The sequence below is a fragment of the Amyelois transitella genome, chromosome 16, assembly GCF_032362555.1.
Source record: "Amyelois transitella isolate CPQ chromosome 16, ilAmyTran1.1, whole genome shotgun sequence".
Classification (NCBI taxonomy): Eukaryota; Metazoa; Arthropoda; class Insecta; order Lepidoptera; family Pyralidae; genus Amyelois; species Amyelois transitella.
Window position 1 is genome coordinate 7534833 of NC_083519.1, and position 14368 is coordinate 7549200.

General features: G+C 37.3%; 1 protein-coding gene across 1 annotated transcript in view; it reads right to left on the minus strand.

The window, feature by feature from the left end:
• The window catches only part of LOC106129565 (ras-specific guanine nucleotide-releasing factor 1), a 32464-nt gene that overhangs the window by 4490 nt on the left and 13606 nt on the right, over positions 1-14368 (minus strand). Inside the window, exons 6-31 of the mRNA XM_060948661.1 lie at positions 14055-14202; positions 13576-13698; positions 11800-11897; positions 11115-11344; positions 10563-10756; positions 9945-10070; positions 9520-9622; positions 9040-9228; positions 8867-8968; positions 8004-8255; positions 7451-7633; positions 7164-7226; positions 6892-6959; positions 6550-6622; positions 6035-6294; positions 5550-5740; positions 4489-4591; positions 4265-4335; positions 2940-3089; positions 2531-2729; positions 2006-2103; positions 1525-1658; positions 766-914; positions 463-542; positions 244-361; positions 98-166 (exon numbers count right to left, since the gene is read on the minus strand). Coding sequence (XP_060804644.1) covers positions 98-166; positions 244-361; positions 463-542; positions 766-914; positions 1525-1658; positions 2006-2103; positions 2531-2729; positions 2940-3089; positions 4265-4335; positions 4489-4591; positions 5550-5740; positions 6035-6294; positions 6550-6622; positions 6892-6959; positions 7164-7226; positions 7451-7633; positions 8004-8255; positions 8867-8968; positions 9040-9228; positions 9520-9622; positions 9945-10070; positions 10563-10756; positions 11115-11344; positions 11800-11897; positions 13576-13698; positions 14055-14202 — 3574 coding nt within the window. The remainder of the gene's footprint in view (positions 1-97; positions 167-243; positions 362-462; positions 543-765; positions 915-1524; positions 1659-2005; positions 2104-2530; positions 2730-2939; positions 3090-4264; positions 4336-4488; positions 4592-5549; positions 5741-6034; positions 6295-6549; positions 6623-6891; positions 6960-7163; positions 7227-7450; positions 7634-8003; positions 8256-8866; positions 8969-9039; positions 9229-9519; positions 9623-9944; positions 10071-10562; positions 10757-11114; positions 11345-11799; positions 11898-13575; positions 13699-14054; positions 14203-14368) is intronic.

Here is a 14368-nt window from a genome sequence, read left to right on the forward strand (position 1 = left end):
TTGTTCAATTTTCAGTGATCAGAGGCTTAGTAACAGGGTCAAGTTTTTACCTATTAGATACGGAACCCTAAAATCTAACCTGTAAGTTAATACGAACCTTTGGTATGTGATCAATTTTGTAGGGAGTCTGTTGAAAGTTTCGTATTTCTCGAATCACGTGTGCGATCTGAAAAGTAAGCCAATTTAAATTGAGATTAGCAGAATTTCGATTAAAGTTGTTTTGCTGCTTCCCATCATACATACCATTCTCATTTTTGAGAAATTTAAGAGATTATCAGGGGTATAATTTGTAGTTCCTTCCTCTATGAAGGACAAGTCTGACAAATACATCCCCAGATATGGAATACATGGCGGATCACATCTGCAACGATATACATTTGTAAGTAAATAAACTAGCCATAAGAAAAAAAATTTACATAAAAAGTTTCAAAAGATTAAAGAGACAGTAAACTATATAATTACCTATGAAGCGCATCTCTTAGGATTCTAAATCGACATTCAGATGATATTATAGTTTGCATCCTTTCTATAGTCTGCTTTGTCTGTAAAAAAATGATTAATTTTACTTTTAGGTATATTGTTGTATCTAGTAACTATTGAAGAATAAAGTCACAACATGCAACTAATGGATAATTTACAAGAGAATGTATCAATATCGATACCAATAAGTATTTATCGAAGAAGATAAAACCGAACCGAATTAATTAAGAATACCCTACGCCTACAAATAGCTAGACAATTGACGAATAATTCAATTCCACTCACAGTTTTGGACACTTTCTCCCAAGTCTTCTTGAGCCGGTACACCGAGGTGTTAGACAGTGCCGCGCACACTTGCAGCACGCCGTTGAAATTGTGCAAGCAACGGGCGATGTCCGCCACAGCGGCCCATTTCTCTATTGCTGCTACACGACCTGTATTAGATTTATTATAACTACATTATGTCTGACATTTCTTGGTACCTTTGTATATTTTCTTTTGACTCATTCCCAAAAGTCTCGTTATATCACCTGCTTATTTAATAAAAAATCGATAGGAACGGTGGCACCGTTCACAATTATAATTTAAATACATATACCTACCTATGCAGAACGGGTGGACTATATAATTGAGCTAACTAACTTTGCTGTGTCATCTTACACTTACATACGTTAGTGAATAAAACATAAAACACAATTTTATAGCAAAATACTGGCCGGCGAAGTAGGTGTGCATTAGTTGACTTGTTGTAGTGAATTGCATTAGGCATTAAAATAATTTAAAGTAAATAATATTCATAAGCTATATGTGACAATACCCCTTGCTTCCTCTAAGTATGCTCATTACTTTTTTATATCATAGGCGATTATGGGTGCTCCTTATATCCCTCTTTTTACAAAATCTGCAATTCACGAACGTTTATTTTCTTTTAATTTATATATATATTTCGAAAAAAGGAAGAGAGACATAGTCCTATCAACGTTCGTGAATAGTTTTTCGGTGTAATAAGTTCGCGGAGGTTAAATCCAACCATTTTTCACTTACCAACTAAAGTGTACTTTTTGAGTATCTCCGAGATGACCAAATTAGAGATATGGTTGAAGTGAGCTGTCATCATCAAGATGTGTGGCGCGCGTTCCGCCTTGTCCGCTTTTGTCCACGCTTGGCCTAGGAACTCTCTGTTAAAACATTAATTTGTTTTTAGATCAAAGATCTTTTCATCTCCTATTATGGAGAATATGATAATTGTGCCATGCCATTCGCTAATCCATAAGTGTGTCCCTTGATGTCTTAAAAGGCGACTAAGGGAATAGGTATTGAAAATGTGTTTATCATCTTCCTTGCCTTTTCTCTAGTGCAACTTTTACCATGCTCCAGGGTTAGATTCCCCTGCAAAGATTACGAAGGCCTGCCGGGAGTCGCTTCGTATAAAAACCTGCGACCTACCTAATCCAGGGTAATAGAGAAAAGGTGACTCCGGGCTCCTTCAGAAAGAAAAATTTGGTAATGTAATATAATGACTTACTCGCAATGTATAGAGCTGAAGATTTGGTAATCCAAGTATGTCATTTGCTCAGCTATTTCAAGTGCAGACAGCGTTTCAATACTCTCTTTTGTTGGAACCTAAAATCAAAATAGATCAAAATCTACAAAACAGTACCCAAGCAAGATAAATAAATACATACCTACGGAGTAAATTACACATGTTGTGCAAGCCCCAATGTAACTTCGAGACTTGTGTTATGGCAAACAAAGCATCCATGACCCAGACCAATAAATAGGTCTTCTTCCCTCATGCCCTAGTCGGGATTTATTCCCTTTGTGTGTCACAAGTAAGCACACTTAGTAGTTACATCTGACGAAGCCGTCAAGATTTATTAAATTTGAAACAAAGATAATAGTGACTTAGATCGTTGGTGGTTGCACCAAAACGTGCTGTACAGAGGTACAGGTTCAACTCTCACAATCGAGCCAATAATCTCAAAAAGACCAAATGGCCACGATCAAGTGGATGGCTTAATGGAATTAACAAAGAGTAACATAAACTTACTGGTGGCGGTGCGAACAGCGCCTGAAGATCCACTGGGCGATCTGGAGCACGTTCCAATAGACGCAACAATTGCACCGCGGCTTTGTGTTCTGCTGGCAGCAGGCTCGGGCTGCCTTCTATATCCTTGAGGAAGTCTATGGTCAGGCCTCGGAGACGCTCGTCCGACCAGAAGTCGTATGAGTGCTTAGAGATCCAATGCCTTTTGGGAAGTAATCGTATTCATAAGTTGACTACTATAGTGGAATTACTTCGTAAAATAGTACTCCGATATTATTTTTACACCATACAAAGATGTTTGAAATAAGTCTCAATGTTGCATTTATCTTTAATTGTCATCCACATCCACAAAAGAAAACAACAAAGTTAATACTTATCTCGATTTTCAGTCGTAATGTTCTCAATTTCTCACCTCAAAACGTTAAGAACTCTCATCGTGGCTGCAGTGGAAATGACCGAATCTCTTCTCGTAGCTGGCGGAGAAGTAGGCGGCGGTGAGCGAGGGTTCGAGGAAGCTGAAGTGGCAACGGCAAATGCCACCGCGGCCGTCGATGTACTGCTCCTAGACCATGCACCCTCAGTTATTCGAAGAACCTTTCCTCATACGAACGCTGGTATTCTACCATTATTTCATTTTTCTTTAATAAGCTGTTAATTTCTGCTATTTAAAACATCTTCATTTATATTCAGTTGAAAATAAAATTTTAAGGAAGATTATAGGTAGATATTAGAATAAATTTTAATAAGAAGAGACAGTACAAGAAAACACAAATATGAGTGAAAACATGCAAAATCTAAGTGAAAATAAAACATGAAGCAGTAAGATACACAGAAAACAGACCAGAGAAAAGACAAAATAATTAAATCAACGAGAAAAGATAGATAGACAGACTGAAAATGTATATTCTAGACCTGCCTATTTTTTATTTTATATTTATAAATGAAACATGCAGTAAGTAATAATGTTTACGTGAAATAAGATTACTTATTTTAACCGTCTTGTCAATTTATACACATCAAAACTAAATATTATATCTAGGTATATTTGTACAAAAGTGCCGAACAATAAGTAACATTGTTTCGGAACCAATGTACCAAAATATTTATATCTAATAAATCATGAGCAAAAAATTTTACTACAGTACAAAACTATGAGTTTTTGAGTGCCTGTGTTACTTATTTGCGTAAAAAAGTAAGTAAGTTGAGTTTAAATGAGTGTCATAGGAAACGTTGCAGGTAAAATAGAAGTGATGAGTGATGTTCTAGGTTTGAACGACCTGTGAGCGAGTCCTGTATCAGTGTGACTGATCAATGTTATCGGATAAATGTGACTTCCAGGATTTGCATAAATTCATAAAAAAGGGAAAACAGCAGACGTGTCTAGGTAAAGCCAAATTTCTTAAAATACTCTTCTACTGCACCTCTACGTATTCTGAACTCTACTCTTTTACCTTCACCGACCACTCACCACAACAGGTCTTTTCCAAAGCTGTTAAATGAATATCACGTTATTATTCAACCGTCGAAAATGAACAAATGAAAGTAGAAAAGGATAAAGCCTTTTTAGAACATTGAATTGACGAAGAGATTCGTGCACAAGCTTCATAAAACCTGACAAATTGAAATTTGATTTGAGTAAAAGGTGAGACACATGCCACAACACTGAGAACTGTGAGCTCTCGATGTGCTACCGGATTGATGTTTAACTGATAGGATACAAATAAATTCCATTTCTACCTTCTATGAGACTGTCGGAATGATGTGATGACAACACCCGCTTTGGGCTGGCTGGTTTCTCGTCGATAATTCTGAAAAAAGATAGCTTTCTAGGTATTGTTATATCTTTAGCTCTTTTTTTAATTAAATTTTAATTTTGTTTTTAAAAAGATGAAACAAAAGTTTATTTTTTTGTTTGATTCTGTCAAGCATTAAGTTCACCTGATGTGGCTTTGATACAATACCTGAACTTGAGACACTTGGGACGTCACAGATGATCTAGGCTCAGAACCACCCCAGTATCTTCGACGCTCACTGTTGATCGACGAGTTGGTATAGCGCCTCTCACTAGAACGAAATAAGTTTTGAATTCGTTATTATCATAACTATTTTTATAGTTAGTTAAGCTATCCTAAAAGAATATTGTCGATATAATGGACGCCCTCTGTTTCGCAGCGTTAGTGTGCTGGTCTGTGACACCTAAGGTATTGGGTTCGAATCCCGGTCAGGGTATGATGAGAAAGGAAATTTCTCTGATTGGCCTGAGTCTTGGATGTTTATCTATAAAGGTCTTTATTATAAAACAAACTATCGTTGAGTTGATATCTCGCAGAAGAAGTCTGAAACTTACTTCCAGATTAACTCAATCTGTGTAATGTTTCGTATATACATACTAGAGGCCGCCCGCGACTTCGTCCGCATGGAAACCCTATCAATCCCGCGGGAACTCTGGGATAAAAAGTAGCCTATGTGTTATTCTGGGTCTTCAGCTACCTACATACCAAATTTCATGGTAATCGGTTCAGTAGTTTTTGCGTGAAAGAGTAACAAACATCCATACAAACTTTCGCCTTTATAATAGTAGTAGGATTTATATTCGTATAGTATAGATATCCACACCTAAGAGCATCGGTAGTCGAATCGGTAAGGTGCTCGCTTTAATAATGTTATTCGCTTCTGTACATCGATCTTATCACGATCACAGGTTCTAATCCCACCTCGGCAATGTACCAACGACTATTTAAGAAAGTTATGTACATTCGTTTGAATACTAACCAATGCTCTTATGGCGAGAGAAAACGTCGTGAAACCTGCACATTCAGGAAACTGGAAGCGTAAACATGATCGATCTAATACGGGTTAGGTTTACCTACAAAGGTTGTGGAGGTCAGATGGGAGTCGCTTCGTGTAAAAACCTGACTCACCCAATCCAGGATCCATGGTGAAAGGCATACCCCGGGCTCCAGTGGTGACGATGCAACCGGGACTAAAAGCAATAGAACAAAAGAAGAATAAGTATCCTGACCTAACAGACCTCCTTGGGGCGTACCGCGCGCCAGAGTCGGAGGCTCGGCGCTGTTCCTCGGCGGCGGCGCCGGCGGCCGACGCGGCGGCGGCGGCGTCGCGCGCGCTCTCGGAGCGCCGCCGCGCCTCCGACGCCGCCGCCGCTGAGGACGGCTGCAGTCTTCTGGGGGACTCCGACATAGTGCGGACTCGCTGCCAAATGTTCAATTCATTTCAAAAGTTTTCATTTGATTTGATTGTTGTAATACACTGGTTATCTCGCAGGACTAGATAAAGGAAATGTAACGTTCTAAACTGTCAAGTATGTAAGTTATTGTGTGGCACCTAATGCAACCGGCATCAAGTGAGCCATATTGGTCTCAATTTCAACAGAAAAATATAAACAGCAATAGTGCAGACAACACGGTTTCCTTTTAATCTATATACTGAGATTATTGTTTATCATTATGAAAGTGAATGACACACGAAATAATAAACTGTATTTACCTCAGTTATCCTTTGAGAAATCTTAAAATTGTCCGTAATCTTATACTTATTTGTCTTTTCAATGTCATCATCACTCTGATCTACTAACTCAATGCTCTCATCTTTTATGATAGTTGCTGCTGCTGCTTCGCTGTCTTTAGTTGGAGACTTCATTTCTTTGGGTTCGTTGACCTTTTCTGCGCTTTCTGCTGGACTAGCTTTCTTAGGACTGCCGACTAGAGTTACAGAGCTACTAGCGCCGGGAGATGATGGCGATGTACCTTGAAGGCGTAAAATAATAAGAATTTTCTTATTTTATTGGAGAACTTCTATTCATCATTAAGTAAAGATGATTGCAAGCTAAGTTTTTAGAAAAAGAGATTTCGGTGATATAAAACTTGAGCGCAGAATAAAGCAGTTCATTTTATTTTTGGAAAAATATAATAACACTCCACTGCTTTAAAGTCTCATGCTTCGCCAATGTATTATAAAATATTTTCTTGGTTCTAAAAGTATTTTTTTTCAAACTACAATACCTTTCAGTGTTTCGTTACTAGACGATGTCGCCATTATTTTCGGAATCGTCAGATGGCTACTGTCTTCTTCCGTCTTCGGTTTGCATATTTCAACAGAATAAATTATTGCACAAGAATTCTGTTTTGAAACAGATTATTATGTCATATCATATAATACATCTAGTCTTAATAAAAAATCCAAACCGGGATTAGGTAACCATAGTAATAAATTTGAGAAAAGAAATGGATTCCTGCGCTGGGATTCAAATCCGGAAAAGGCCTTAGCAAACTGTCATGTTAACCAATTAGTTCGCCAATCTAAAGAGTCCATAGAAAAAATAAAGTTTAGATTTTAAATATTACCTTGCTAACTGATGAAGTTCGTCGCGATGGAGCCGTCAAATATGGTGACAGTTTATCGTCTTCTTCACCTAGAATGCAAAGAAAAATTAGATGCTTTAATTTATGACTACAATGCCTTATCACATACATAGGTCATATTTCTTCAGGCCTTTATCCCTTGTGGAGATAAAGAAAGCCAAAGATATCGAAAGGACTGAAAGGTGTTACCTTTCATCTGGCTGGGTTAATGATAGCATGAAGTATTACCACAATTTAATTAAACAAATCCTTACTTTTTCTCGAAGCTCTCCAAAATCGTGACTGCCAATCGCGTTCGCTGTACTCCGAGCCGTACCCTGCAAAGATGAAGGTGATAAAATCTATTTCTTCTACAACAATTTTGTAGAGTATACCTAGAAGTTAAAATTTTTGACCGATACACAAATTCTGTACAATGTCTCTTTATGAGACGCATTCTGCCATATAGTCAGTGTCGTACATTTATCGTATTTGGCCTACATTTTTTGATAACCATTGAATCCCGTCGTATTATTTAGTTCTGCAATAGTTTTATAGTTACCTGATACGGAACTAGCGGCGCTGGTTTTCCTTGTAGCATCAGGTGGCGGGGCCAGCTCAATCTCTAATTGAGACTGCTCGTAAAACACTTGCTTCAGAGCCTCCAATATTTTGACCCCGTCAGTGAATACACGGTACGTCAGCAAGAAGGTGTTAAGGAAGTCCACTGATAGAAATCGAAGGTCTGGAGGAAAAAACAAATTTAAGAAAAAAAGAAAAATTTCAAAAGTTGTTAGTGAATTCATCACTCAACGAGATATTCACTCTACCAGAAACATTTCAACCACATACGAGTATTCCACTAAAGTACCTGTCATACATACATATTACATACGTCTTTATCCCCTACAGGGTAAACATAGCCAACAGTCTTGACAAGACAAGGCCACGTTCAGCTATATAGCTGGCTTAATGATAGAATTGTGATTCAAATAGTGATAGGTTCCTAACCCATTGCCTAAAAAATGAAAAATGTGAAAGCCTGGCCATAAATTACCTACGACACCCATTGGAAAGGAATGGAGTGATCCTATTACACCTGTCAACATAATTACCTGTCAGCCTCTGCAACAGCCGCTGCGGCGACGCGGACCTGATCTGCGGGACCTTGCAAGAGTTGAGGGTCCTGCTGAAGCGTATGTCGACGTCGTCGGTGAACAGCGCGCGGTCGGAGCGGCACGCCGGCAGGCTGGCGGAGGCCGCGCCGCAGGAGCCGCACGCTCGCAGCAGTTCGGTCAGCGCGGCACTCTCCATGCATTGCGCCAACTCACTCGTCCACGCGGCTTTCTCTTCGAGTGTGGCGGCCACTGTTATAAAAGTTGTGAAGTTATTACGTTTTTGATCTGATTATGGTTAAGTGTAAGTAAAAAGAATATTTCAGAAGCTTTACTATGAAATAATACAGGGTGTCTGGTAAATCGCGTTTCATTTTTAAGGACATATTAGGTAAATCACGAAAATGAACTTTAAAAATAAAAACCAATAAAATATTCATTTGTTTAAAATATATAAGTGATTAAAATAATGCACGAAGTCTCAGAATGTTTGAACACACGGCTCGCGGCCGGCAAGTAGTCGCTGTCGACTCGTCGTTTGAATTCGCGCCAACTGGTCACAGATACCCACACTATCTGTTTTTGTTGAATAATTAGGTAAAAGTTTTACTCGCTGTTTTTTTTTAATTTGAAACGAACATCAGAAACGAAGGCAACCTTACAATATGTAACGCGATTTACCAAACACCCTGTAGAATATGTCACGCTGTTGAAACTATACACGTAGCAAACTCTATTTTCAACAATTTTTAAGAAAGATGAAGGTTCTCAATTTGAACTATTTTTATTTAGTAAAACCAGTTATTTTCCTTTTGATCTAAGTAGGAACATTAAATCTTATCAGTACAATATTGATCACTTACCTAGATGAGCACAAATTTGCTCTCCTTTGACTTCTACCAGGATTTTAAAATCTTTTCCTTGGTAAATATCACCACCAGGAGAGGAACACACCGAAGTAGAATCTAGAAAAAGAATAGTATATTAATTACGTTAAACAGTCGTCATAAAATAACAAGCTATAGAAATGTCATACCATCATCATCGTGATTTGATGGGTCTTCTACCAACAAAGCATCATGTAATGGCAACCTCCCGGCCGTTGGTAAATGTAATCTTCCTCCAGGGGCTCTGGTGGTAAGCAGGAGGTGGTTGCTGAAGAGAAATGCCTGCCTCGCTTGAAGATTAGCCCGTCGGCCTTTTCCCACTACTTGGGAAAGAGTGCCTGAGAATAAAGATATGAGATCAAAATCATCACCAAGATATAGTGATATGGTAGATGTATCCATGGTAAAATATAAATCAGTCGACATAATAGCCATATAATAACGCCGTATGGTTGGATTTATTAATCTTAGATTTTATTACGTTGAGATCTAAGATTTTATACCTAGTGTAACTAAGGTTTGACACGTTATTTATTACTGATTTTTTCATTAAGAAAATAACACATATTTTGTTCCAACTTTTAACACTATACAGAATAATTAAAACGTTTTCACCGAAGAAGACTAACCTTGCCGTATGAAAACTTGGTTGACGTCCAATAGGATATCGCATCCTTCTATGATCATGCGTTCGACTGCCAAGTTTTTTCTCAAATTCTCTGTCTCGCTAACCTAAGAAAAATTAAGATATTTAAAAATGTTTATATCAAATGAAATGACTCAACAGACTGAAACTCCGCAGCAATCATTCGGGTGGTTCATTATACAACTTAAGCATAAAATTTCGCACCTACAATACATATTAAAACTTTATCTGGAGCAGACATGCCATTTAAATTAGTCGTTGTGTAACAAATTAAATATAGTAAAAGTAAATAAAATATTAGAAGTTACTTTTGTATGGAAATTTTGGTAAACACCGTAGACATATGCCAGCGCGTACGTCAGCCTAAAGTTGCTAAAGTACTTCCAATAAGTATAAAACGTCTAATACCTCGTCATGCATCTGTCGTGATAACTCCTCAAGTTGAGCTCTGGCATGCTGGAGACTACGTCGTTCCACGTGATCATGTGGAGTATGAGCAAGCAGCTCATGCAACGTGATGATGTAACGAGGAATCTAGAAAATAAACTTTTCTTACTAGGACTAAAAGTAAACTGAATTAGTTTTGTCACCTTCATAAATACGAATATTTATGTTGACATACATATACATAAATCACGCCTCTTTCTCGGAGGGGTAGGCAGAGATATTTCCACTTGCCACGATCCCTGCATACTTCTTTCGCTTCATCCACATTCATACTTCTCTTCATGCAATCTTGTCAGTACTCTTGATCTGACCTTTTGCAAGAACGTCCCAAATTCATGTTGACATCCATGTTGAGTTATATAGCGTCTATAATTATCGTTGTTTCTTTGTTGATTATGAGTGTGTAACTTTTTATTGAGGTGATACATACATACATACATAAAATCACGCCTCAATATATTTAAAAATGTTTATATCAAATGAAATGACTCAACAGACTGAAACTCCGCAGCAATCATTCGGGTTTTTATATTGAGGTGATATAGTGGAATTTAGCATTAGCAATAGTTTTCTACTTACCTGGTGCATAGGATATGTCAAAAAGGTTTCCAACGACCTCCCTTGGCACGCCGGCTTGGTTTCCAGTCTCGCCAGCAGTTGTGCGAACGGCTGGGTTTGTTTACATTCAGTGAGTACTTGCAACGAGTAATGGTGGTTCCTCACGTACTCCTGGTATATTGTTAGCATCGGGAGCAACATGTCGAATAGATCTCCTGTAGATATGATCACAAGTATGTTGTTAATATCTACTCCTGCAAATTTCGTCTATCTCACTAGTGCTACTGAGTTGTCCCATTGTGGTACATCAGACTATTTTGAACTTATTTTACTTTATTTAGAAAGGTTTTTTTATAAATTTTAAGAAATTTCCTGCTGTAATGTTAAGAACCATAGCATTTTTGCAAAAGCACATACGTACATCGTCTGAATGTACGTACAATTTCTTTAATTTATAAATGCGTTGATTTACGCATTCTTAAATTGACAATAAAGTTCTTGTCTAACAGACGGATAAAAACATAATACTAAACGGGACCCGGGATGTGTATGTAACTTTTTTGTCTTTCTCACCTAACACCAAAGTGGGCCAGGACTCCATCCTAGAAGTCAGTCCTTTGAAGAAAATCTGGTGGAGAAATAGAACAGTCTCGCTGTTCAGAAAGATTGAGTTGACATCTTCATGGGTGCAGGGTGGCTTCTTAGAACTAGCCGCCATCTTGAACGGCCGGAGAAAACACGTCACCAAAATTTCCATCTGCTCGAGATACTCTTCTTCTGCTTCTACCATTTTGAATACCAAGCTGAAATTGAGAACACAATATAGACAATTGTATCGTCAGTGCCGAAACACGTGAAAGAGTTTCTACCGTCACCTGATTCTCCTCCTCTCTTTCATAAAAAGAAATAAAGGACTTACAAATCCATTACCGTAAAACCATTGAGTGAGGTTTTTTGTTACGTACGCAAATTATGAGGGATTATCGGAAAAGGTCTTTGTCTTTAAACAATATTAAAAAAGAAAAGCGGTAAGTAATACAATTGGAAACACATAACGCAGAAAAATAAGTATGAAAACAAAGGCAAAGAAAGGTAACTCACATGCATTGAATTAATATACAAAACCAAAACCATAGAATAAATTATGATAATATAGGCGACAAATGAATCATTGTTAAAGTTCAAAAAACAAAAGCAGTTGCGGGTATTGCACACAGAGATGTAAAAGAAAAGTCGAAAATTAAAAATGTAAACTTACCTATTCCTCTTCCTCATGCTCTCAGCGTGGGGGCTCTTGATGTACTGCTCGACGATCTGCTTCCACCGCCGCCGGCACAGCCAGCCGCGGAAGAAACTCTGCACACACAGTAAGTGATAACATAAGAAAGTAAGGGTGCCTAACATGTCCACATTTAGGGTCGGTTCGAATTGGGACAGAGTCGTAGCAAATTTTCATAATAACGTCAGAAATCAAAAGTTTACTAAAACGAGACACATCATATAGAGAGTTTGATTGCGTATCAATTAAGAATCTGATTTTAATCGCCAATCTTTGAGATAAAACGAAATTTATAAAAAGTCACTTTGACTGTTGCGCCAATTTGAATAGGGCCTGGATAAGATCTACCCCTAACAAATGTCTACTTGATATTTATATTCATAAAGCTTGTTTTATCAATTAATAATCATTTATTTTTGATTTAGTCTTGATTTTAACTTTGTTGACAAACCATTACAGAATTTAAATCTATAACTTATTAGAAGTATAAATTTAAATAGTTTGATAAGCTTTATAAATATCATATTAGAGATACTACGAGTGTTACGGAATCTAAAGGCAACTAACTTTTCATGCAAAGGTTTTACATAAACCAGGAGCGCATGAGAAATATCGGTCAGTATACAAAACCAAACCTATCTTTCTAACAACAATACTAGGTATACCGAATAGGAACAACTTTTACTATGATAAAATTTGATGACCCTGAAAATTTTGTTTCAAGTATAAAATAGTTTTCAAGTAAAAGTTGTTAATATTTCTAAGTTTCTAACTATACTACACAAGGAGGCCTCTATTAGGCTTGGTATTGAGCTATTACGGCTTAATATTTTCACAGTCTAAATTTTTATTATAGTCTAGGTATTTCAATTCTAAAACTACAAGCCACAGTCAAAGATGGCATTTTGGTTTCAGCTGATAAGGATTATCGAAACATTTGCTACTGAAATACACAGGCAGCACACCAACACTACCCGACGTCTTTTTTATTTAGTCATTTATTATACTCGTAGGGATAACAACATCTTTTTCATTTCTCACTATGGAAATTATCAAAGAATTAAAGTATATAGAGATCATCAAAATCTTTTGTTCAAACTTCAACGTTTCGAGCAATAGAATCAAAATATAATGCTATTTCAAGCACCAAATCTGTGATATTTTTTTTTATCAAATAGTCAATTTTATTGGTGGCAAAGAAAAAGATTCTTTGATAACTTTCATGTTTTGAAGAAAGTGGATGGCTACTACTGCTTACTGTTAACGATGTTTGATTGGATCCTTACTGTACAACACTTCGAATATTGCTTCTCGCTGTACCTACAGAATCTCAAGATTATGGCAATTTATATCTAAAACGGGGGACAATTCACATTTCCCATTGGCAGGCGATCTCAGTATAATATGGAATTGATTTCTTTCAGCGATGGAGTTGCTAGCTTCTATACTTTTGACTTGTTCGTAGGAATAATAACGCGGTGGTATGAAATTAAACAAATTATAGTCTCAACTACATATAGATACACCAACATATTATGTGATCGCATCTTGAAGAAGACTTTATGTAGCTTATCTGTATTTTTTTACCACCTCAATTTAATAATGCGTAATTTCTACTTATAAGCATTTTATCTTCCGAATAAAGTTTAAGCCACAAATTGGAAATTAAATTTAAACTTTTCTCAGTCTTTGTTTTGTTTTAATCGATAGAATGTGAAGTTGTCTTTTAAAAGAACAATCTGCAGTGATATTTACCTGCACTTTCTTGATCTTCCTCAACTCAGCTGGGTCGATCTCCGGGGAGTCGGTGGTGGATAAGCTGCTGGTTGAAGCGGCGCGCGTTGCTGATGGTTCGTGCTCCTTTTTGTATGTGCATAACTAACAAAATAAATGACAATTCAGTATAAGTCCAAGTCCTAATAACACTTTTTTGCAAACACCTTGTTTGTAGTTATAGATAATCCAACGATTATGGAGGAAATTATTGGAATGCGCCATTGCATATGAAAACTCTTTCTCTACTTATTTAGAGCCCCAATACTTCTGTGCTAGGGGAGCTCATAGCGATTGAATAAGCACTAGCTTTTACCCTTCCCACTTCTTAGAACCCCAGGAATTACTTATGTGTTATTTAATCCGTAAAATTGCGTAAATCCACCCACCCAAACAACAGTTCTGGATTAACGAAATCTTTACGGATTGAATACTAATTATATATAGTAATGATGTCTGACCTCAGTCCGCAGCTTCTTGACCTCGCTAGTAAGTTCATCGCATTGTTGAGCGTACTGCCAACGTGACGTCCGCTCGCTCTCCACCACTTGAAGTAGGTGAAGTTGTTTCTGCTCCAACTCCTCCTTTTGAAGGAGTAGCTTGTTGAAACTGTGGACAAATAAATAAATGCATTTCCTTACTGAATTATAGGGAGTCCATATATATAAAAAAAACTGTAATTAACTTTATGTCAAGTTATGAAACACTAGCTTCGACGCCTGCGGTGGCGCGTTACTTTGTTATTATCAAAATATTGTGTACATAATTTAATAAT